This window comes from Callospermophilus lateralis, chromosome 2 (genome assembly GCF_048772815.1).
Source record: "Callospermophilus lateralis isolate mCalLat2 chromosome 2, mCalLat2.hap1, whole genome shotgun sequence".
In the NCBI taxonomy this organism is placed as follows: Eukaryota; Metazoa; Chordata; class Mammalia; order Rodentia; family Sciuridae; genus Callospermophilus; species Callospermophilus lateralis.
The window spans coordinates 26,811,625-26,837,865 of NC_135306.1; the positions used below are offsets into that span (position 1 = coordinate 26,811,625).

At 32.7% G+C, this 26,241-nt stretch overlaps 1 protein-coding gene across 1 annotated transcript in view; it reads right to left on the reverse strand.

The window, feature by feature from the left end:
- The window catches only part of Fsd1l (fibronectin type III and SPRY domain containing 1 like), a 70,020-nt gene that overhangs the window by 20,804 nt on the left and 22,975 nt on the right, over positions 1-26,241 (reverse strand). Inside the window, exons 4-10 of the mRNA XM_076845728.2 lie at positions 25,655-25,756; positions 19,478-19,500; positions 14,923-15,044; positions 7,553-7,762; positions 6,288-6,386; positions 2,359-2,488; positions 1,684-1,716 (exon numbers count right to left, since the gene is read on the reverse strand). Of these exons, the coding sequence (XP_076701843.1) occupies positions 1,684-1,716; positions 2,359-2,488; positions 6,288-6,386; positions 7,553-7,762; positions 14,923-15,044; positions 19,478-19,500; positions 25,655-25,756 (719 nt within the window). The remainder of the gene's footprint in view (positions 1-1,683; positions 1,717-2,358; positions 2,489-6,287; positions 6,387-7,552; positions 7,763-14,922; positions 15,045-19,477; positions 19,501-25,654; positions 25,757-26,241) is intronic.

A 26,241-nucleotide genomic window follows, 5' to 3' on the forward strand; every position in this document is an offset into this window, starting at 1 on the left:
TTTTTTCTGCAATCTTATCTACATGAGTTAAAGCAAATTTCTTGAGGCAAGAACAGTGTTTATCCCTATAAACTCCATAACATTCAGCACACATTTAACAGTGAACAATTATGAATGAAAAAATAAAAAAATGAAAGAGGGCTGGGATTGTGGCTCAGTGGTAGAGCACTTGCCTAGCAGGTGTGAGGCACTTGGTTTGATCCTCAGCACCACATAAAAGTAAATAAATAAATACACAAAATAAAGTTGTTTTTTTTAAAAAAAAAAATGACACTTTTTTTTTTAAAAAAAGTAAATGAATATATGTAGTTTGAGCAGCTCTAATCCAAAAATCTGAAATGCTCTGACATTGGAAACTTTTTAAGCACCAACATAATTACAAATAAAAAAATCCCACACCTGAGCTCATGTGACAAGTCACAGCCAAAATATAGATACATTAAAAAATATTATATAAATTACCTATGTATATAAAGGTATATGTGAAACATAAATGAATTCTGGACTTAGAATTGGGTCCCCACCAAATATAATTAATTATGTATTTGCAACTATTCTAAAATCCAAAAAAATCTGCAATCCAAAGCACTTTTTGAGTCCCAAGCATTTCAAATAAGGGATCCGAACCTGTATAACATTCCGGAAGTGGCCTACATATAAAAAACCTTTAAAAGGAAAAAAGAGAGAAAGAAATATAACCTGCAATGCTAAATACAAGCAATCTAAAAATCGTCCAAGTAACCAAATAAAACTTTGTAAGACTATTAAACTCAACAGCATTTTATAATTTATAGCACACTGTGAAATCACTTTTACCAATAATGAACAAATAAACTGAAAAGAAGAGAGGAGATAACTTTGAAAAGAGAATATATTCTGGTTTCTGGTAAAGATATACGGTATCTTCAATAAACATGTTATTAACCATGTAATTTGAAATTACTCATTTTTTTCTGGCACTGTCCTAATAATTTCTGCAGTGACTTTTATTTCTTAACCTTGATACTTTGGAAGCTGCATGATTATTATAAAAAACAGAACATTTCAAACTTGCTTCGTGTTGAATACAAATAAAAGCAAAGCAAAGGCTGGAGATTGGGATTGTGGCTCAGCGGTAGAGTGCTCGCCTAACACAGGCGGGACCTGGGTTCGATCCTCAGCACCACATAAAATACAGGCATTGTGTTGTGTCCATCTAACCTAAAAAAATAAATATTAAAAAAAAAAAAAAGCAAGGGCTGGGATTGTAGCTCAGTGGCAGAGCACTTGCCTAGCATGTGTGTAAGGCACTGGGGTCAATTCTTAGTCCTACATATAAATAAATAAATAAAATAAAGGTCCATCAACGACTAAAAATATTTAAATAAAGCAAAGCAATGAAGTTAGATATATTTAACTCAATACGATAGAAAAGATGCCAGTTATAATAAAGTAGAAAAAATAATTAAAGAAGACTTTAAAGCTTATTTTGTTATCTTTATACAATATAATCCAAATGATAAGCAGCATACTATAATGCTATAAATTCAAAACATAAGCTACAAAAATACAGACAGTCTACACAGAGCAATATTTTAGCTTTGAAGCCTGCTGCAGTGGCTTCTGTTTACTGGTTAAAAGAAAAAATTACTCAGCCAAGCTAGATATACTAAGTCCTAAAACTAGACAGACATAGATCATCACCTTGTATGTTTCTTCAGTGAAGTAACATGGACACTGTCAGATAAAAATAGGCAACTGTTAAGAGACTGCTTTACAAATTAAGTTTAACTTCTTATAATAAAATTAGATTAAAAGCCTGCTGAGGATTTAAAAAAAATTCATTGTTAGAACTCACAAAGATATTCATCTTCAGCAAAAACTTCCTGTGTAAAAAAAGAAAAAAGTTCCCAAACTTTGACATTATTTAGGTAAGTTATGACAATAACAAAAGATTCTTGAGCCTGACTCTTGGATTCACTGGGTTCTGCCATCACGGGCAAGTCTGTGGGACTTTTATAAACTGTAAAAGTTGTCATCTAATGCAGACTTTTAGGTGAGATAGGTGATAAGCCCAATATTCAGAAATTATTCTAGGAACATCTAATTAGTTCAAGTTACTGTATATATAACTTTAAGGAAATGGGATAATGAAATTTTTTAAAAGTATAAGGAGATTAGGAAAGAAACTAAAAAAAAAGTAATGTGAAAATGTTAATGACAGATTCATGTATTGACAAGCAATGTTATATTTTTCACTTTGGAATTACTAATGTATCATAAGTCATACTGGTATACAGAATAAGAATTTTAATGTTATCAAATAAGAACCAATGTACAAGCATTTATCCATATAACAGATTTAATGAGCTACGTTACCTGCCCTTGTTCTCTTTCCCTTTGATTTTACTTTCTTGACCTTTTCCTCCAGTAGGATCCCACTCTACCAAGGTATCTTCAACTTTCAGGTTCAAATGGGATGATGAATTATCCAAACTGAAATTAAGTGCTGTTCGAGACAATATAAAATATTATATATCTCCACTTTCTGAAGCACACCTATGAGCAATAACTTCTCTAGTCAACTGATTCAACACTGTATACAGAAAATAAAATTCAAATTACTAATGCTAACATTTAAAGCTCTCAATGATTAGGTTATAATTTACAATTCCTCACTTATTTTCCATTATTCTCCTCTAAATATCCCGTACTCTAACACAATACAATGCAATGTTCAGGGCCACTGGTATTTCTGCTATTCGTTCTACAAGAATCTATATCAACACACAGTATCCTCAATTTCCTGTTATTAGAATACCCGATGGTTATCAATTGATTGTTTTGAGTAAATAGGAAGGGGAACTGGTAGGAATTAACAAGGAAAAAGTGATATTATATAGAAAATCACAGGGTAAAAGTCTGGTGCACACATCTTCTCTGACAGTATAATAATTAATAATTTCATACTTAAACACTTCTTAGTTTCAAATTAAGATGAGTACGAAGAAATTGGAGGTAGCCTGGCAGAAGTGAGGAAACTGATCTAGCTGATAAATGATTTATGTGGCAAAGAGTAGAAGGGTGAAAAGTTCCACTAATATAAAAATAAAACAAAAACAAAAAATCCATGAAACAAAGTTATGCCTTTCAGATTATTTGGTATTATCAGGAAGTATCTGTACTATTCACAAGACTTGCTTAGTCAAACTGCTAATTTAGGAGATCAGTGCATTAAGCTTCCCTCTTTTAGAACTCAGGGAAAAGCATTGAAATGTATTAACAGCTGTACAATGAGTAGTTTCTTCTATTTTAAAATGTAATTTCTAGAAGCTCTATCTTGAAAGCTATCTATTAATCTGCTTCTGTCATATTTTCCTCCAAAATTTAAATATCTGATAATTATTCATTGAAGGAATACTCCTTACAATACATCTCACTTAAGTATATTACTTAATTTAGCTAAGGCTTCAGTGTGTCTGTGAAGTGTAAATCACTAAACAACAAAAAAAGCATATGGAGAGCCTGAAGTTTACCTAGTTAATCAAGAATCCTTTTATCCTCCACTGTTCTATAAAGAACACTTCAAGTTCAACTATGTATCAGAGCCATTGTTCATTGTCTTTATTTATAAAACCACATTCTCAATACAAATCTACTGACCACACAGCTTCTAGTAAATGTCATACTACACAAGGAAGTTAATAACTTACAAAACCTTCATCTAAACAGAAAAAAATTTAGAGAAACTAGAAATAATGAAGCTTTTCAGTAAAAATGGAAACAATTTCTTAACAGGCAGGTTACTAAAAAGGTAGGATTAACACTGAGACTCTCAATTTCCAAAATGAACTGCCATTAAGAAAGCAGAGTTAACTTTTATATTTAAGTTATTAAGCAAGTCAGGCTACCTACATTGGCAGGGGGGTGGGGGTTGCTGGGGATTGAATCCATGGCCTTATGCATGCGAGGCACTATCTACATTTTTTTAAGAGAAAGAAAAATAGGCTTTAACTCTGAGGGTGCCATCAATTCCCAAGGGCTTATTAAAATTCTAAGGATAAAGAAGGTCTCCTAAAGTTGTTCCCTAATGTTTGTTATAACGAAGAAAAAAGGGTCATCAGCAATCTGGAGTCAAGGATAGCAAGAAAAAAGTACTATCTTCAAACCACTCGTGATCAGACTTATCGAATAACACAGCATCTAAACAAGAAGGCTTATAATTACGTCAAAACGAGTCCTATTGCTATGGGTAATTAAAAAGAACAAACAAAAGAAAAAGAAAAACAAACAAGAAGGTCTAGGTTTCAATCCAAGAGGGATCATCTTTAATTTCTATTTGAGGGGCATTGTTCTTTTATTGAACCTCAGTAAAGTTATAGAGCCTCTCTAAGATAAGAAATAATGCTTCATTATTAAAAAATAAAGTCTTCTTTGAAAGTGAGATCCTGTGTCCTGGATAAGCCCTGTAATATACAACATATTGGTTTCCATACCTTTAAAAGTCTGTGAAAACAGGGTACCAAAATCAGAATCCAGATGTTTTATGTTTGTTAGTAGCTGCTTTCATGATACTATAAAATTATATCACAGTCATTACTATTTGAGGCTATAGAAAATTTTGTATTAACATAATATCATTTATCCTTACAAGGAAGTAAATGATAACACATCTTAAAAATTCTAGCCATAATAAATATTATTACTCATCACTTCTGACAACTTTCTTGCCAGAACAAATATACTGAAGGAACAAATAAACAACTTTCATTATTTTCCATACCAAGAACTATAAGTGGCAGGATATGAAACTTTGATAGGCCTCAACTATTTAATCTCCATCTTTCTTCCTTTCCCTTCAATCTTTGACCACAGGCTTATTTCTATTGGTTGGCCAAAAAGGATTACAGCAGGTCAAATTAGTAAACAATTGTTTAATATGTAATTTTTAAAAAGTAGAACTACTTCTATGGAGCTCTTGTTCTAATTTGTAGTCATTCCAATGCTATGAAAAAAACTCCAGAAAATCTGTGACCCATAGTCATGTAAAATGAATTTTATTCTGTTACTCCCTGAAGATCAGAATCAATGATTAGTGGCCCTCAAGGATAAGTTTCAGTCTGGTCCCACACCTCAAGGGGTTTTCTCAACAGTAAAAAATGCTTCAAAGGACTAATCAACTTAGACTCCCTCTACAAACTCCAAGGTCAAGAGTGACTAGTAAGATCCAGATATTGCTAAGAGAAGCAGCCAGCCCAGCTCCCAGGAAGCCATAAGCCAGCTATTCATATTTCTAAATTTAGGGAATGTGCATAAAAATCAATAATTTACCACATTTAGTTTGGTTGCAACCTGTAAAGCATAATGAAAAGAAATAATACAAAGATGATGCTCCTAAGGGTAAATATAATAATAATGCAATTTTACTCGACAAGGGCTAAAAACAGCTCAAGTAATACAGAAAAGATTATCTACCTGTAAGTATGACAATACTTTGGTAAAAATCTCATTAAAAACCACAGTAACTTCTCAGTTTGATAACATGTCATTCAAAGTAATTGCATGTCTTCGTTATCTGTAGTTCTCAAGTAAAAACATTTGCTAATTCAAACAAACTACTCAAATTACACCTATTTTTTTAGATATTTTTGGACATTTTTCTGAGTTGGTCTCATCAGTAATTTATGGACCGTTAGGGGCTGGAGTAAAGTACTTGCCCAGAATGTGGAAGACACTGGGTTCGATTCCCAGCACTGTAAAACACAAAATAATTTACAAGCCTCACAGTTTGTTTTATTCTGATATGTTTTTATATCATCCTCCAAATCATATCAAATTTCTGGCATACAAATCTATTCAAATGCCATATAAACTAGAGGCCAATGGAAGCTCCAGGTCCCAAGTAACTACAAAAACGCACAGAATTTAGTCAATTACTATATGTCACAACTGGGAAGAACTTTGGCATTATGGTCTTCAAATTAGTAAATGTTGCAAAAATTTGTGTTCAAATATGTTACACTAGGGTGTTTCCACTAACTCCAAATTACTCTGAGAGACTAGAATGACTTAGGTTCTTAGATGTTAACACTATCATCTCAAGTCTATTTTGCTTATATGAATACAATCATAAATGGAAACCACTACCATAGTCCTATTTTCCCTGCCTTATAATTCTTATTGTGGGGAAAGTCAGAGGTGAGGTGGTAGAGGAGGTGGGGAAGAAATTCAGCCACACAATGCTTCCTGTCACGAAGTCTTGAATAACTTCAGATGTTTCATGTTGTATAAATAGCTACTAATCTTACCTTTGGTCTCTAAGGTCACTGGATCAGAATATTCTCCTGCCACAGCCTTGTTACAAGCTCGCACTCTGAAATTCATATATTTTGAATCAAATTTTAAGCCTGAAAAAATGAAACAGTTTTCAGACACAAAATAAAGGACTCATTCCCCAAAATATTAGAATGAATTTTCAGACTTTTTTTTCCTCCTTGGAAGTATCTCTTTATTTAAGGAAAGTATAAATTTATGTTAAAATGGTGATAATGCCTGCAATAAGAGGAATCATGATTTACCTATTAGTTTCTTCAGAAGAAGTAAAATATACAATTTATGATTTTCCTAATTCAGGGATAAAAAGGTACTCTTTTATGCATCATGAAAAGCAGTACTTCATATAATGAGAGATGTCACAAATTTACAAAACAACACATTTGATTTCTGGAAAAGAGATGCTCTCAGGAATTTTTATATTTATGAAACACTGTGTTTTTTTGTTGTTGCTGTTTTTGTTTTGGTACCAGGGATTGAACCTAAGGTTGCTTCACCATTGAGCCACATCCTTAGCCCTTTTTTATATTTTACTTAGAGACAAGGGCTTGCTGAGGTGCTTAGGGCCTTGCTAAGTTGCTGAAGCTGGCTTTGAACTCACAATCCTCCTGCCTCAGCCTCCTAAGGGCAATATTTGCCCCCAAAATATCTAAAGTCCCCACTATACTGAGATTATTTTTGTGTTTGTTAACCATTATTTTTGCATTATTAGTTTGTTTTAGTTATACATAATACTGAGGTTCATTTTCACATAACTGTACAAGTATGGAGTATAATTCTGAAATATCTTTCAAAACGTCTTTCAAAAGGCCAACACAAAAATTTCTAAAACCAAATCACAGTTCTACTTTAACTATCAACATTAAAGTAAAACTAAATAATAAAAGTGATAATATTTACAGTACCAGTGAATTGTGGGGTAGTGAGTACATCTAAAAAATTAACAGCTTTTTTATATAATCTGAAAACAAAGGGAAAACTAAGTGTAACTCTGAAATATTATTTTCAGAATACCGCTTCATATTTATTTTATATGTATCCTATCTTAGCAGGTTACAAATATACTTAAAGTAATTAAAACAAAGTTTTCTTGATATTTTAAAACAAATTTACTTCTACAATAAATATCTAAAAAGTCAGTTTAGATAAAAAGAACTTAATAATTTTAAGCTTTAAAATAACAAATTTTTCATAATTACAATTATTTTCTAAGGAGACTGTTGAGATGTTGTCATTTTACCTGATAATGTATATTCAGTACCCTTAATGTTATCAATTATCTCCCAACATCTCTCATCCTTTACACGTGGCAGTCCATCAAAATTAGTTTTTCTGTATTCCAGTATGAAATGGTCAATCTTATTATCTTCTTCTGGCATTCTCCAAGCTACTGTTACAGAGTTGTCAGCCACCAAACACTCCACTGGGTCTATCTCTGGAGCTTTAGGGACTGAAGAGAAGAAACAAAAGTATGTGCGTAAGGGAGTTAATTCCTAATTTATTATAGCACTAATAAAATATTTATGTTTGTCATCCAAACTTTGCTTTTTCAACCTGCTTTTGAACTATTCAAAAGTGAATAAATAAACCAACCCAAACTAACTATTTTCAAAGCACCTTTTAATGATAGGCTATAAAAAATATATAAAGTTTTCTAAGATCTTTCATAAACTTATTCAACGTTCACTAAAATCTTAAATGGCAAAAGGTAAATTCTAAACATGCTAAGGATAAATAATCGAGAATGACTTGTTATTTCTGAACATACTGTACTTTTTTTCTTTTTTCTTTTCTTTCTTTTTTTTTTTTTTGTGTGTGTGGTGCTGGAGATTAAACCCAGGGCCTTGTGCATGCAAGGCAAGCACTCTACCAACTGAGCTATATCCCTAGCCCTATTCTGATTTTTAATTTGTTCTTTAGATGTACATGATAGTAGAGTGTATCTTGACAAATTCTAATTAGGATTTCATTTTTGTGGCTGTACATGAGGTAGAGTTTCACTGGTTGTGTATTCATATATGTACATAGGAAAGTAATGTCTGTTTCATTCTACTTTCCTATTCCACCCCCCACCCCCGCCGCCTTCCTTCATTTCTCTTTGTCTAATCCAATGAACTTCTATTCTTCCCTCCTACCCCACTGTACATTTAAAAAAAATTTTTTTTAGTTGTAGATAGACATAATACCTTTATTTATTTTTATGTGGTGCTGAGGATCAAACCCAGTGCCTCACATGTAGGGTAACTATTGTTAACAATAATTCATTAGACCTGTTAAAATAGCAAAAGGTTTTGAAAGTATCCAGTACAAATTCTAAATGCTTGAGACGATACATATACTAATTACCCAGATTTTACTACCCAGGGACTTCTACTTTACAATCTGGCACATACATAAGAAATATGGTAGTGGCTACCCCCTTCTAACAACAAACAAGGTTGAACAAACTGAAAAATCAATAATAATTCTTAGATCTGTAAGAGAAGTGAGATTAAAAGGCCTCAATATGAAGAGACAAACAGGTAAATACAGAGAGTCACAATTTACTAGAGCAAAAACCTAAGCAGAAACCAGTGCTGGGGTAAGGATACCTAAACTGTAATTGATGAGCTGCCGGAGGCTCAGTGTGGGTATGTTTGAGTCAAAAACCCCAGGTGGCTCCAATTATAGAAGGGCATCTACTATTTGTGAATTTTTCCTCTAAGAGCTTAACAGGTTGTCATCAGGAACAATGGAGGAAAATCCCCTTATATTTACACTATAGGGAGTAGAAAAGGAAACATTTTGAAATACTCCAGAGGTTATGTTTTCCTTAACAAGATCTGCTCTCAAAAAAAAAAAAAAGAAAAAAAGAAAAAAAAAAAAAAAGAAACTAACCAGAGTCTAACCCTTTGGGATTATCTGAGCCTAACTGAGCTGGGTGAAAGGAAATAAAAAACTCCAGCTGGCTACTCCACCAGGACAAAGGGAAATAGCAGTCTCACTCCAGTCCACTCTAGCCATCTTATTCTACCTAAGGGCAAGTAAGAGTGAGGGCTACTGAGATGCACCTGTAAAGTTCATAGTTCAAAGGCACAGATTCACAAAAAGACTGAGACATAATCAAAACACCATAAAATGATTCCTATCTCTGCAAAACTTACCATCACATTATCAAAGGCCTATTCACAACAGTTTCTTTAACCTAATATATTATATGTGGCTATAAAGAAAAAATTACAAGCATACTCTAGGCAAAAAATACAGTCCGAAAAGACTGTAAGAAGAATCAGAAACAGACTCAGATATGGCAGAGATGATGGAATTATCAGATTAAGAATTAAAAAATAATAGGCCAATGATCTAAACAGACACCTCACCAAAGAAGATATTCAAATAACAAGGAAGTATATGAAAAGATGCTCTACCTCATGTGGCGCATGATTAAAGCAATGCAAATTAAAACAACAATGAAATAACACTACAGTACCAATGCTGTAAAGCAACAAAATGTAGAGCAACAAGATTTTATTCATTGCTGGTGGGACCGCAACATAATATAGACACTTTATAAGACCGTATTGGAGGTTTCCTGCAAAACTAAACATAATCTTATATAGTATCCAGAAACTTCACTCCTTAGTATTTTCCCAAAGGAGCTGAAAAATCTTTGTCCACACACTGCCTATAGATGTTTACAGCAGCTTTATTCATTATTACCAAAACTTGGAAGAAACCAAGTTGCCCTAAACAAACTGTGGTACATGGATTATTCAGTGCTAAAAAGAAATGAATTATCAAGCCACGAAAAACTAGGCATGGAGGACAGAATGCCTATCACAAGGTAAAAGCTACCAATCTGAAAAGGCTACCTACTGTATGACTCCAGCCATATGACCTCCGGAAAGGGCAAAACTATGGAAAGGGTGAGAATCAGTATTTTCTAGGGGTTGTGAGGAGAGAAGGCTAAAGAAGCAGAATACAAAGAATTAAAAAAAAAAACTTTTTTTAGATGTTGATGAACCCTTATTTTATTCATTTATTTACATGCAGTACTGAGCATCGAACCCAGTGCCTCACACATGGTAGACAAGCACTCTGCCACTGAGCCACAACCCCAGCCCAGGAATACAAAGAATTTTTAGGACAATAAAAATAATATGTATGATACTATAATGGTGGCTACAGCCATTATAAATTTGTGCAACCCCATAGAATGTATAACACCAAGGGTGGACCTTACTGTAAACTATAGAGTTTGAGGTGACAATGATGTGTCAATATAGATTCATCAGTTATAACAAATGTACCACTCTGATGGGTGATGTAGATAATGAGGGAGCTAAGCATGTTTTGTGGGTATATGGGAAATCCTCATACTTTCCATTGTTTTACTATGTACCTAAAATTGTTCTAAATATTAAAGTCTAGTTTTAAAAGGCTACAAACATAAGAAAATGAATCTAGGGGCTGGAGTTGTGGTTCAGTAGTAGAGAGCTTGCCTGGCATGTAAGAAGCACTGGGTTTGATCTTCAGCACCATATAAAAATAAATAAATAAAATAAAGGTACAGTGTCCATCTACAACCAAAAAAGAATATTAAAAAAAGTAAGTATATCTATTTTTATAATCTTGCAATGGGGAAGGTCCAAGTAAGGTCTTTCTAAAACCTAAAAGTCACAAAGAAAAAGTGTGACATATTTGATTATATAAAAATTAAAATTTCTGCTAGGAAAAAAAGTCATTATAAACCAATAGACAAATGACTAAGAGGGAGTTATGCCACATATAGGACCAAAGGCTAACCTCCTTAATATACTAAAAGGTGCTACATATCATTAATTAAAATATAAACCATTGTATGAAAAAGTGAAAAATCATAAATAAGGAGTTCATTTTTTAAAGTGGCTTATGAAGATAGGATAAATACATTCACATTTAAAGAAATGAAAATTAAAACAATCAGATAACCCATAGGTCACTATTAGAATAGAATGAACAAAAAAATAAAAACTCTGAAAACTGTAGCTGTATAAGAATACAGTCATTCAAATATTTTCAGGGAAGCATAAATTGTGAAATTTCCTTGACAACTTAAATAATTATTCAAATTTAAAATACACATACATTTCCATTTCTAGAAATTTATCCTTGAGACATATTGATATATTATCTCTGCAAAATACCTAAGCATTTTGTTACCACATCATTGCCACTACTAGAAAAAGACCATAAACGTAAATATCCATCAAGAAGAACTAATTAAATTCCTACTATACAGTTATTTTAAAAAATGAAGTAGATCTATAATGATCTGGAAAGAACTCCTACATATTGTCAAGTGGCAAAGAGAAAGTATTTAACAGAGTATATGTATGATTCCATTTTCAAAAGGGGGTGGATTATATATTAGACTTAATGAAACAAATTTATCTTTTTGAGGGTAAAAACTGCCAAATATTAGCAACTACCTGATTCTGCCTATACATGTGGTGATGTCTGTATAGATTTAGACTATTTCAGGAAAGATAAACAGATGTTAGTAACAGCGGTACCCTCTGTGGGGGAAAAGGCACACTCATACATTGCTCTAGGAAGAAAACTAAGTTTGAAATGAAAAGGAGCTACTTCAGGTGCATTGTATTTGTACATAATGGTGACTCTGTTGTTATAATATAATTTGATCAATATCTTTCCCCAGAGCTTTCCCCTTTCCTCCCCTCCTGTCACCCGCTGGCCTACCTTCCTCTACTTTGTGGGTCTCCCTTTGCTTTTCATGAGATCACCCCTTATCTTTCTTTTCCTTTTTTCTGTCTAGCTTCTATATATGAGAGAAAACATGACCCTTGATTTTCTGACTTTGGCTTATTTTGCTTAGCATAATCGTCTCAAATTCCATCCATCTTCCTGCAAATAAATAATTTTTTGTGATTGAATAAAAATCCATTGTGTATCTATACCACATTTTCTGTATCCATTCAGCTGTTGATGGAACCTGGGCTAGTTCCATAGTTTGGCTATTGTGAATTGTGCTGCTATAAAAACATGGATATGACTGTATCCCTATGATGACTTTAATTCTTTAGGATAAATACTGTGGAGTGGTGGTATGGCTGTGTCGTATGGTGCTTCCATGCCTAGTCTTTTGAGGAACCTCCATACTGATTTCCATAGTGAATGTACTAATTTACAATCCTTTTTCTCCACATCCTTTCCAGCGTTTATTATTGTTTTAATTCCTGAGGACTGCCATTCTGACTGGTGTGAATGGCCATTTTATTTCTTCTTTTATGAAGTGTCTGTTTAATTTATTTGCCCATTTATTAATAAGGTGGTTTTTTTGGTGCAAACATTTTTGAGTTCTTTATATATTCTAGGTATTAATCCTCTGTCAGAAATGTAGCTAACAAAGATTTTCCTCCATTCTGTAGGTTATTTTTTTCACATTACTCTTTCCTTTGCTGTGCAGGTGCTTTTTAATTTAATACCATTTCATTTATTAACTCTTGGCATTATTTCCCAAGCTTTAGGGGTCCTAATGAAAAAAATCATTACCTGTCCTTTATGCTGGAGTGTTGACCTTTGCTTTCCTCTATAAGTTGCATAGTTTTTGGTCTATTTGCAAGGTCTTTGATGCATTTTAGTTAATTTTTATATATCTTTCTTCTGATATACAATCATCAAATATATGAAAAAATGTCATCATCTCTAGCAATTAGAGAAATGCAAATCAAAACTACTCTAAGATTTCATCTCACTCCTGTCAGAATGGCAGCTATTATGAAGACAAACAAAAATAAGTGCTGGCGAGGATGTGGGGGAAGAGGCACACTTACACATTGCTGGTGGGATTGGTGCAGCCAATATGGAAGCAGTACGGAGATTCTTTGGAAAACTGGGAATGGAACCACCATTTGACCCAGCTATCCCTCTCCTTGGTCTATACGAAAAAACAGCATACTACAGGGACACAGCCACATCAATGTTTATAGTTGCACAATTCAAAATAGCTAAACTGTGGAACCAACCTAGATGCCCTTCAATAGATAAATGGATAAAAAAAATGTGGCATATATATATATACAATGGAATATTACTCGGCAATAAAAGAGAATAAAATAATGGCGTTTGCAGGTGAATGGATGGAGTTAGAGAAGATAATGCTAAGTGAAGTTAGCCAATCCCCCCCCCCCCAAAATGCCAAATGTTTTCTCTGATATAAGTAGACTGATTCATAGTGGGGTAGGGAAGGGGAGCATGGGAGAAATAGATGCACTCTAGACAGGGCAGAGGGGTGGAAGGGGAAGGGAGGAGGCAGGGGGTTAGAAAAGGTGGTGGAATGTGATGGATATCATTATTTAAAGTACATGTATGAAGACATGAATTGTTGTGAATATACTTTATATACAACCAGAGATATGAAAAATTGTGCTGTATATGTAATATGAATTGTAACGCAATCTGCTGTTTTTTTTATATATATACATATATATTGCTGGGAGCCATCAGCCAAGTAGGTATGACAATTTCCTTGCCAGCGTACCCCCATGTTTCTTTAATGGAAGGACTCATGGAAATAGGACATTTTGCAGGACATTGCATGTAAGGTGACCTTGCTCAAGGACCAGGGCAGATCCCTGTTTAGGGTGTTCCCCCTTTAGAATAGAGTGGTTTAGCATAATAGGAGATTAGGGTGTTCCCCCTTTAGAATAGGGCAGTTTAGCATAATAGGAGATTAGGGTGTTCCCCCTTTAGAATAGGGCGTATCCTGCTGCTGAGTTCCTCTTGAGTTCTTAGGGTCAGACAGTATATTTTGGGAGACAGAAGCCCATGTGGGTGAATTTGGGCAGAGTAGTGGATTTGGGCAGAGTAGTGGATTTGGGCAGAGAAAGTGGATTCCCCCAGAACGTGTTTGTAGACAGCCGGTGTGAGTTCGGGAATAAAGAATTGCTGTTTGAATCTACAAGCTGTGTGGAGGCTCGTGATTTGTGCCCAGCCAGAGACTGCGGCAATATATAATTTAATTTGTAAAATGAAAAGACAAAAATTATTTCATTCTAATGATTTTGGAGACTAGAACAGTCAAATATAAATCTGTCTTTTGAAAATTAAGTAAAAATCTGAAAAATGCCTTTTAAAGACCTCTAAGATAATTTAGCAATTCCATCCAGCTTTATACAATCACATAATATGCCAACAGCTAACATCCTCTGAGCTTTAACTATGTGCCATACACTATTATACAAATGCCTTAGAAGTATCAATTCATTTAATCCTTACAAAAACCCTAGAATAATATCACATTCTAAAGAAGCAGAAATGAGGCAAGTCAAATAACTTGTTCAGGATTACATGGCAAGTATACAGCAAAATTCAAATCTAAAAAAGTTTGGTCTAAAGACCCACTCTTAACCATCAAATGATACTCCTTAATGGGATTCTTGAAATAGAATATTTACTACCATAAAATAATTCTCTAAAAATAAAGACTACCAAATTTAAATATTTAGTGGAATGAAGAAAAAAAATCACACTATGCTTCTTTAATATTTATATACCAATGTTCATTACAGAAAAGCATTGCAGGAAAAATTTTTATTCAAAACTGTACATGTAATACATGCTGTTTACCTGGCAAAAACTTCAAAGTTTGCAGCATCTGTCTTTCCTGAGAGAAATCCACCATTAAGTGAGTCATGCTGTCACTGACCTTTGGTTTCAAAGAAAGGCGAAAGGCTGAAGCCATTGTGACTCTATGGTAAACACAAATATACTTTTTAAAACAGAAGAACAAGAAGTATCAAATCATTTAATTTATAAAATGAAAAGACAAAAATTAATTCATTCTAATGATTTCAGAGACTAGAACAAATATAAATCTGTCTTTTGAAAATTAAGTAAAAATCTGAGAAATGACTTTTAAAGACCTCTAAGATAACTTAGCAATTCCATCCAGTTTTATACAATCATATAATATGCCAATATCAATAAAAGAAATATCCCATATAAATAATCCTTACCAGACCCAACCTTCATCTGAACCTCTGTACACTCAATCAAACTGACCTCCTGATGCCACCCCCACTCCTTTTCACATGCCAAATACTGAAGTGTATATATAACCCGATTCAAACATTCTCCCCTGTAGTAATAGCTACATCGTGTGCCCTACAACAAGAGTTGAAGCAGATGGATATAATATTGTATAGTATAGTAGTACCTGTTAAAGACAGGCCATGAATGAGAAAGGAAAAAGGTGAAATCATGACCAGTGAATATCAAACCAGCAGAGGTCACTGATCTGTCAGCATTAGCTACATACATGGAAGGATATTAAGAGAAACAGCCCCATGGAACTACATGCCATGGAAATAATAGGACTTCAACAAACACTTACTAGATGAATGTGAAGTTAAAAAGAATGAAGCCAAGCTAGATCTTAATTTGTCAATAGTGTAGGGAAACTATTTTCAATTAAAACTGGAGATCAAAAGAAACCCTTTTACTATCATTTTATTTCAAATTAACAGTAAATTTCCACAGGTGTTACAAAGTCCTTTATAATCTTTGATCAAAGAATGGTACAGAAGCACTATTCATGAATGCATTCTCCTAGTACATAATTTGGGAGAGAAAGTAAATAGAGATGGAAGAACAAAGGGAACCAGGCCACGCCTAGTCAATCAGATCTATCAAATCTAACCAAGACAGAGATGTATTCACTTATTTGGAAATGAAAAATGTCAAAATGTTGCTGTTTTCAGTTATTTACAACTAAAAAAGTAATCACTACACAACAATGAATAAACAGTTGATTTATTTACCAAAAAGAAAGTGCTACATTAAAATCAATTTATAAGGAAGAGAACTCAAAATGACTGCTTACTGTATTGACAAATATAATGCTAGTATTCCACACTTATTACATTAAGCTGTTGATTCTCAAATAATAAATTTCAAATTATATCAAGAAGTTAGGAATAAACGCTTAGTCTTGTATGTTGTTCTTTATAGTCTCAAGTATCCTTTGATTTGAAGATATCAGTAAGAGTTACATTAAAATAGGTTCTTACTAAACACTCTCTGAATCGGTGAATGGGTTTGAACTTACTTGGTTTCTTCTAAGCCTGATAAACAACATGACTTTTTAACGAGAAATGCTGAGGGAAATTATCAGAAAGTATTTTAGAAAATTTAAAATATGAAACCTACAAAATCTATAAACTTGATTTAATCACTATAAGTACAAACAAAAAGAATGTCTACCAAAAGTGGATTAGAAAGGTTTAGCAAAACCTAAAACAAAACTGATTCCTAGTCAATGAAAACTTAAAAGTTCAAATGAATCAATTCAATTGTGCAACAATGCTACACTCTTTCAATATCTTTTATTTTTAAACTGAACATATTTAAACAAATGTGCCTCAAAGCCCAAATTACAAATCTCAAATTTCTAAATCATCTCTAGAGATTCATGTAATTAAGCATGCTTCACCTTGACTTGCTTAGTTTACTTCTAATAGTATCAGCTGAACTCAAGGATAGCTTCCTTCTTTTTGCAAAGAGAAAGCAACTATACAAAACATATGAACACATTTAATTTTCTCAAACAACCTAATTTGCCTCTCCCCTTCATGATCCTTCTCTTCCAAGAACCAATAATTCTCTCCCTTTCCCCCCCCTTTTTTTGTGGGGGGTATACTGGGAGTTGAACTCAGAGGCACTTTACCACTAAAGCTACATTCCTCATCTCTTTTTAATTTTTTTTTTTTTTTTTTTTTTGAGACAGGGTCTCGCTAAGTTGTGTAGAGCCTCATTAAATTGCTGAGGCTGGCCTTAAAATTATGATTCCCCCTTTCTCAGTGTGCCATCACACCCAGCAATAATTCTCATTCTCTCTCTCTCTCTCTCTCTCTCTCTCTCTCTCTCTCTCTCTCTCTCAACTAATCATCTTCCAAAATTACCAAGTTCCCTAAGTGATTTTAAATTTTTGGAAATATGCCATGTATTACTTCTCAGTCTTCAGTTTTCCTTCTCACTCCTGCCATTCTTTTACCTTAAATCATAGCAAATGATACTGAAGTTTCAATATACTTTTAGTTCACTTTTAAAATTTTTAGTGGGATTTATTGTTACATCTTTGTACATGCACATAATACAACAATATAATTTGGTCATTTTTAAAAATTTGATTCCTTGCTCAGATTTTAAACTCTTCCTTAAAATTCATCTTTACATAAGAGAATAATCCCTTCTTAGCTTGATGAAACAAGATTTTCATTATGACTATATTTTAAAACTATTTTCATACTACAAAAGGTAATGATGGAATTCTAGAAACTCGTTTTCTGAGAGATCAGAAACTATATTAGGGAAATCTGGGTTTTATGAGGCTAAAATCGTGTTTAAATAATTAAGCTAAGACCCAGAAACACTCCTCAGGCAGGAAGCAAATACTTTGTAAGTAGCCAAAAAATAAAAAAATAAAAAATATAAACTTTGAGCAAAACAAATTAAAAAGTGGAATTTTCCCTAACAGAAATAAGGAATCCTGGCCTGCTGGCTGAGAAGAGGAAGTAAAGTCAAGCTTCAGTGAAGAATACAGTCATGAAAGGTGCTCATAAAATAAAATTATGCCAAATCTGGATAAAGAGAAAGAGATCAGGAATAAGGAAAGAATTCTGGGAAGCACAACCATACAGAATCTTGAAATGAAGATTTTGCAAGGTCTCTCACAAGGTCTTTGGACAGCCCCAAGTCTGATTAGGAAGTGACTTCTAATACAAAAAATAAGGAACCAGAGAAGAATGTAACAGAATAGTAGCTAAACAGGAAAAATAATCTAGGCAGGGTGGAATTTGGATTGCTCATAGCAAATTCCAGCAGATACAACTCAAATCTACTTCATTAATAAACTATTCTATTAGTCATTACTCATATTGCTAATGTTTTACCTTTGACCTCTCATAATCACATCAGGCATGGTGGCATGTACCTATAATCTCAACTACTTGGAAGTTCAGATAGGAGGACTGCTTGAGACCAGGAGTTTGGGTCCAGCTGGCCAACACAATGAGACCTTGTCTCTTAAAAAATAAAATAAAATAAAAACTTCTTATGATCTTTTTTCTATATCTCGGATGTATAAGAACAACCTATACCTTTAACTACTACCTGATGTAAAATATAAAAGATAAAAAATTAATATTAGTGCTAAAAATGCTTTTACTACTGTGTAAATCTTGCCTCTAGTCAAATTAAAAAATAAGAGAAACCAGAGTTGAAAATTCCTGCAAATATTTATTAACAATGGTTACACTAATTTGTTTCATACAATCCAAAAGGAGTATTTTCATGAATTATCTGATGAACAACAATTTAATATAAGATTCAGAGTAATGTTTGAAGAGCTTTGCCTTTCAGAAATTCTTATGATCCTCAGATGAAGAACCTTAAGTTATGTTCTCTCTACAGACAATGCTCAATGACTGGTCAAGCAGACCAAATCCATTCCTGCTGTGTGAACACAATCCAAATGTAGCCAGCAGCAATTTAAGCATTCTGATGTATTCATTTCAACAACTACTAAGTTCTCTTTTTTATTACTAACTCTACCAATGAGAAAAACATTCTAAGCTAACGTCTTTAATAATTTTCTCTTCCCACAGAATATAAACTAGATAGTGATGGCATTAGAAACAGAGATGGCACCAGGAACAGGATAGAATGAGAATACAAAGGTGTTAAAGAGTGAAGTATGAGAACTTTAGCTATTGAGGACTTATTTTAAAATACTGTGACTTCTCTGAAAATAAGATCTGCTTATATTTAAATCTAAAAACAATGAAAATGCATTCCAGGAATACTTTTTTTTTAAATATTCAAAATAGTACCTCTCCACTAATACAACTAGTTAAGAACTTTTCTAAAGCTAACTATATTATTATACCAGAAATGAAATTCTTTTGGAAGCACATAATTGTCCACAACTATGTTCTTGAAACACATTTTAAAAAAAAAATCTTACTGATTATTCCAAGAGGATATAGAGATATCTTTATTTTGTAAAAATACTTGGCCATTGGGCATTTTTATTTAAACCATAATTCTAATGAAAAACTATTTCTGAATTTCATTTCTGACTTCAATATTGATACTTAAATAAAATATAGTTTTTATACCATACCTATCCTTGATCTGTCTGGCAGCCTTGAAGCAAATCAGGGAGAAGAGAAAGAAGGTAGTTAGTGCTTTTCATGCGAGTTTCAATGGCAGTGACATGCAAGAAAAGTTAGGATATAAACCCTGCAATAGATTAGTTGTTCATATTCACCAAAACATAAATTACAGAAAATCTGTACAGTTCACATAAGTTTGCATGATGTGATGTTAGAACTTAATAGAAAAACCAGACCCCATATAAATCCCTTAAAAGTAGAAAAATTCAACACTCCAAACTAGTTCTAAATGACTTTAAATGTTTTTTCTTACCTTAAGGTCATTAAAACACACCTCCATTTCATTCAGTCTGACATTTTTCAACTAGAATAAATCTCTTTATGGGACACACATTTCTGTGCATCCTAGTGATTTTCTTGTACATGTCAAATCTGTTCTTTAATTTTTTCTTTAGAGATGTTTGAGTAGATAAGAACTTTGCGTTCTAGAGTTTGCCTGCTAATGTACAAAACTAGGCTGCAGCTTACGATCTTTTACCCCAAAGAATTAGGTTGTAGTGCCAGAAATTCAGATGAGGAGGGACCAGAGAAGTACTTCTAGAAATGGGGTCTTTCTTTCCCTCAGGTGATTTCACAGAAGCTGCAAACTTTAACCTATTATACATATGTCTTATTTTTTTTAGGTACAAGTTTAAGAAGGGGACAGAGTTATAACTTGATGTTAGTCCAATCATGGAAAAACAATGAAAATGCAAAAACTATTGGTCTTTTACATCTGTATACAATATAATATAGCCAAAAGTTTTTTCTCACACTATTAAGCACAGTTAATAATATATGAAAGGTAGAACATGGCCATTTTGCTGAAAACTCTATCCCTGGTGCCTAGCATAATGCCTGGTGTGCAGTAACAGTATTATTTAATTAAATTTAATGTTAATTAGATGTATATAGCAATGCTTCTTTGGCCTTTCTCCTTCAATTCTAACACTAATTCTACTTTTGGTCACTTTTATAACCATCCTAAAATATTTTAGTCTGAATATCACTGAGATTTCAGAGATAATTATGTTACACAGTTCCAGCATTACCATTATCCAACTCTGTAACCTTGTATACTAATCATTTTATTTCTTTACTAAGGGATTTTGATCCTTAATGATTCTAAAAGTTCTTTCCAAGGTCTTTATTCTACAGCAAACAGTCCAATTCTGTGGAAGGCATCTATATGTGTTTTAAGACATGAAACTAGTTTGGTACCAGGGATAAGAAATGTAAAGAAAGTTAATTATATTGATTTTTAAAAATTACTGTCATAGCTAGAATTACAAAAAAAGATCTTAAATACAAGGGAAGAAAAGAGGGGACTCCTCTATACCTGATATTTCTTTACACATGGAGGAAATGCCATTAGCATTACTCTTTTAGCCTTTCTAGTCCCTCATTTCTTCTTGGTAAGTAATAGGACTTATTCGATTATGAGTTTGAAAGGACAAAATAGAAATGAGAAGTTGAATATCTTCCACTTTTTCTGGCAGTTTGTTTGCCCACAGAGAATACATGTTGTGTTCCTTCCCTCTCTGCTTTCAGTTTCACTGAAAGAGGGCCCCCCCCACAGTAAACTGAGGTAGCCACTGTTGAACAAATGTGGGAGGGCTAGTCTGTCTAATTCTGGGATTCAATACTAAGAAACTTGCCCAATGGTATAACTCATATTATACAATATTATATTATCAGCATTTGGCCTTTTATCAGTTTTATTGTTTTACCTTAACTCCTAATTGGTTGTGAACTTGATTGGAGGAATGCTACTTATCAATCTCCCTTATATAACCCAATGATATGAAGATCATTACTATTTTTTTAAACTGACCATGATGATTCTTTTTTTATTTCTAGTGTTGCTTAATTTAGTGAATCATTTTTCGTGTTTGTGTGTATGTGCACATATGCATGCGTGCAAAGTTTTTATGATATTATTTCATATATCACACTGTGAAAAAACAGTAAAGGAATAGTTGAAAAGTCAGATAATCTAGGAAAAAGGGTTGTCCTATATATTTATATGTTGATAAAATTGAAAATTCTGTGACTCCTCTTCCAAAGGTTCAAATTTTATTGTATGTATACTGTATGAAGGCAGAACTTAAGAAATTATAGCTCAGCTGGTAGAGTGCTTGTCCTGCATGCACAAGGCCCTGGGTTCAATCCCCAGCACCATTAAAAAAAAAAAAAAAAAAGAAAAAAAGAAAAAAATTATCTTGTACAATAAGAAAGAAAAGTTTCAAAATCTAAAGATATTTTTCTAAAAGTGTCCAATTTTAAGAAATGTATTAAAATGGAAAATAAATTTTTTCTAGAATTTCTTCTCCCAAAGCAGAAAGCTAACCAAAAGATACATATTACTACACAGCTTGATTCCTCTATTTCAATTTCAAGAATGATAAATTTTATTAATTAAGAATTAAGCATCTGTTTAATAAGTACCAACTGATCCCAGGATTTACCATAGCTCTGCTGCTAGCATATTTATTTTTTATCTGCATAACTCCATTTAACGAGTTACGAAGAAGTCTCAGTAAATGCTTAAACTTATTTTAGGTTATGGAATTGTATATCACTGGAAAGCTTCTAAGAAGCATTAGTCATTAGTTACATCACTATCAACATCACTATTTAAGTCTCTGAAACAACTCATTACTTCTACATTTATTCGTAATATTATCATTTTTGTCTTGTTACACAAAGGGGAAAAAAAAAGATAGTTTCAAAATACTATTTTCCTTTAGATAAAAATCATCATCCTTCTAATGACTCCATACATCAAAAGTTTTATATTTTTTACACATATATTTATCTGTTCATAAAAGAACTTTTAAAAATCACAATTGTTTAAAGTATTTGTCACAAAATCACAGTAAATAACTTGAAACAAATTTTGAAACTGAGGAATTCATATAAAGGTGAAAACTATAGATTGAGCTATACATAATAAATATTTGTTTTTAAATTGCCTTCAAAATGAAAGAATGTTGTTGAAGGTCCTCTCCTCTCCCAGCATTCCTGACTTCAGCCTACATGAGTAGCTTCCGCCAATAATTTTCCCTTGAAAGTGCTGCGTAAGTTCTTTCCTTGTTTTCTCCTCCCAGTGGCCAGAGCCTGACACTTGCTGAACAATATTCCAGTAGTGAGTTATTTTGAGTTAGAAGAGAGAAATATATTAAACCCACTTTAATGTATTTATCTGTGGTAAAATGCAGAAGGCACTGCTCCCCTTTTACCCTACTCTGCACTTTTTATTCTACTGTGGGCACTCATGGGTAGGAAACAATTCGCTCACTTCTAGGAGCGAATTGTTTCCTACCCATGAGTGCCCACAGTAGAATAAAAACGTGCAGAGTAGGGTAAAAGGGGAAGCAGTGCCTTCTGCCATTTTACCACAGATAAATACATGTAAAGTGGCAGTTTAATATATTTCTCTTTCTAACTCAAAATAATCACTACTGGAATATTGTTCAGCAAGTGTCAGATTGGTAGAGTCTGGCCACTTGTTCATCCAGGAATAAACCTAATAATTTGTATCCCATTTGCTGGTGATCATTCTGCATATACTTACTATCAACCAAACTTAGAGTAGGTTTTTTTTAAGTAAAAATATGTTCAAAAATCCTATCCTATTTGTGCTATTTCTATTTGCTTACTTTGAGATTGTATGATGGTGGTGGACAGAGCAGCTTCATGCTGAGGTAAGGTAACATGATAATGTAAATATTAGTAGTAAGATACTCTTAAAAATAAAAAGTATGATAGGACCCGTTGCCTGGATTTTTCCTTAATCATTTGTTTTTGTCCCCATGAACTAGTCATATTAATTTGATTTAAGCACTTAAATATTCACAAATAGTATGCCTTAAAAGAATTTCTTTTTCCAGATATAATGATATGCTATTGGTCTAATAATTAATCTTAAAAGTTCTCTCCTTATTTTGTCAACAACTATGTATTTGAAGCAGGCCTATAGACCAGTGGAGATGGATAAGGAAGTGATATTAAGAAAATAACTCAAGCAGTTAAGAATTTTTCTTGAATAAACTCACATTTCTGGTTAGGAAAGACTGACAATTCATTTCTTCACCTCTCCAAATGGTTTAAGATACAAAGAAGTACTATAAAATGCTGGGAGAAGAGACCAAATTAGATAATGAAAAAACAAAGTGGCATATTAAGAAAATATTTTTAAACCACAATGTGATTTATCAGAACCTTTCCAATTTACAATTTTGGGGAAAAAATTTTAACAGAAACAAAGCTAGAAAGAACAAAGAAGAGAGAAAGAAATGTGCAGCATTTGAGAGGAAGAGGAGAGAACTATACTGAAAATGTCAACAGAAAGAGAAACTTGAAATAAATAAACATTTATCACAGTTTTTCCAAGTAATAGCCCTATTTAAACACAACTGAGTTCTTGTGTTCACATTTTTAAGTTTTCCTGTCTTCTTCACTCTAGGACTAACTCCTGCTGTTAGGATTACACTGGCCAGAAACAGCTACCCTACTCCACCAGAAGGGGAATCTGTTGACAAGTAGGAATTATTAAAAATAAAATAAAATTAAATTTTAAAAACCCCTAAAAATTAGAAGAACCGTGTTCAAATTAATAGTCAACAGACTCTGAGTCATCATTGTGAATAGGGAATATAAATTCCTGTTCATGAACTCCATGACAATGATTTTGATGACTCAAAACATTTTTTTTTTTAACTTTCTGCATGTTTCTTGGCTATGTTCCAGATATTTAAGTTTATCACGTGAATGCCCTGTATACAGGGGACATCTCATACTACTAAAGTATTTTCAAGTAAGAAAAAGTCTCCTCATAATTCCTTTTCACAGCAAATCCTACCAAATGCAAAGGAAAACTTTTTACAACTCACCTACAAATCTAAGAATTAATTAGTGTAGTAATCTACTTTGATTTATGTTGTTAAAAGAATAAATTGATTTTTAAAGTTCATCTTTAAATCTTTGCATTTTTAGAGTAAAAATGTTATCAAGGAAGAGGAGTTTTTTTCTACCTCAAGTTCACAGGAAAGTCATAGAATGAAAACATTGACTAGATACAAATGGACTATAAAAGTACCTTTCTAACATTAATACAATTCACTGCCTAGTCCACAAATAGGAACATCAAACTTAAATCTAATCCTGATAAACTATACAGTAACATTTTGTTAATTATATAGTTTAATTTCCCCTTGTTCATATCTTGTCTTTGCTAATTCTACATCCTTGAGTTTTAAATTGATAAACTGAAAATCATTTTAAAATCACCCTATTTAAAATAAGTATAGGGGCTGGGGATGTGGCTCAAGCGGTAGCGTGCTCGCCTGGCATGTGTATAGCCCGGGTTTGATCCTCAGCACCACATACAAACAAAGATGTTGTGTCCGCCAAAAACTAAAAAAATGTTAAAAAATTAAAAAAAATAAGTATATAATTCAGAATCCTTTAAATGAGAGACTCTAAGTTAAAACAGAAGCAAGCTACCTCTTTATTCCTTTTATTTCTATCCAAACATACCCTTTAACAAGGACCTATTTTTTCATGTTTTAATAAAACATTCAATTACTTAGGCTAAATAATAGGACATTTGTCTCCAATAAGAAGTTTCACAGGGTTACAATGCTTATATATATCAATTGATAATGTTTTCCCAATCAACTCTTAGAAAACTAGTTTTGAACCACATCAATGGTAATATCAATCTTCTTTCCTCGGTCATGAAAAATCTAAAAGAAAGTTATGACTCCATTCAAGTACATAAGTACCTTTAAATAATTACCAATAGAGATATAACTAAAAGGAAAGTAACTTGATTCATCTGAATTGAGTAGTAAAGAAAAATTAAACTAAAATAGTTAACGTTTTCATGATCCCAAAGATACATACTAATAAGTGTCTCCTTTAAAACAAAGCAGCTTGAGAAGCTTGCATTTTAATTATCCAGAAATCCCAAGCTTCTTCAACATTAGAAATGACTGAACAACAAAATGAAAAAAAAGGGAAAAAATAAAATAAATTAAAAAGAAATGAATAAACAAATCCAAAACTAAAGGAGTTAACTCCTTTATAAAGTGCATTAGAGTAAATTTTTTTCATAAGTTTTTTTTTTTTTTTTTTTGTACCTTTGAAAAATCTTCAGGCTCCTTTATATCTAAGGACCTTGTCGCAAATTCTAGCAATTCTTCAGAATTCTCCAGGGCATTATTACATTGACTAAGCTGATTCTAAGGGGGAAAAAAAAACTAAATCATTAATATGAAGTTTCTTATTGCCATCAGAAATTTAAAATATACATTGTTATAATAAATTTATAAGTGATTTTAATAGCAGTAATGAAAAAAAATTCAGAGAGCTGCTGAAGCAAGATAATCATGACCAGTCATATATTCAATAAGTTTATATTATTTTATTACTTTGTATTTCTTTCCATAATTTATGTAAAAAGCTTAGCTTTGTATGTATAAAGATAGAATTTAAAACAAAAAAGAAAAGAATGATAAACTACCGGGGCCAAATTTATTTGAAGATTCTTCTCTATTAATAAAAGTAGTCAGAAAACTATCTACAATTTAAATTAAAATAACAATCTACCTTCAGACAACATCCTCTGTAATGAAGACTAAATTTCTTAATGATAACTATTTAAGCTAAAGTTTGTGAAATGAGATGCAGGTACATTCAAGTTGAGCATCACTTATCACACTATTCA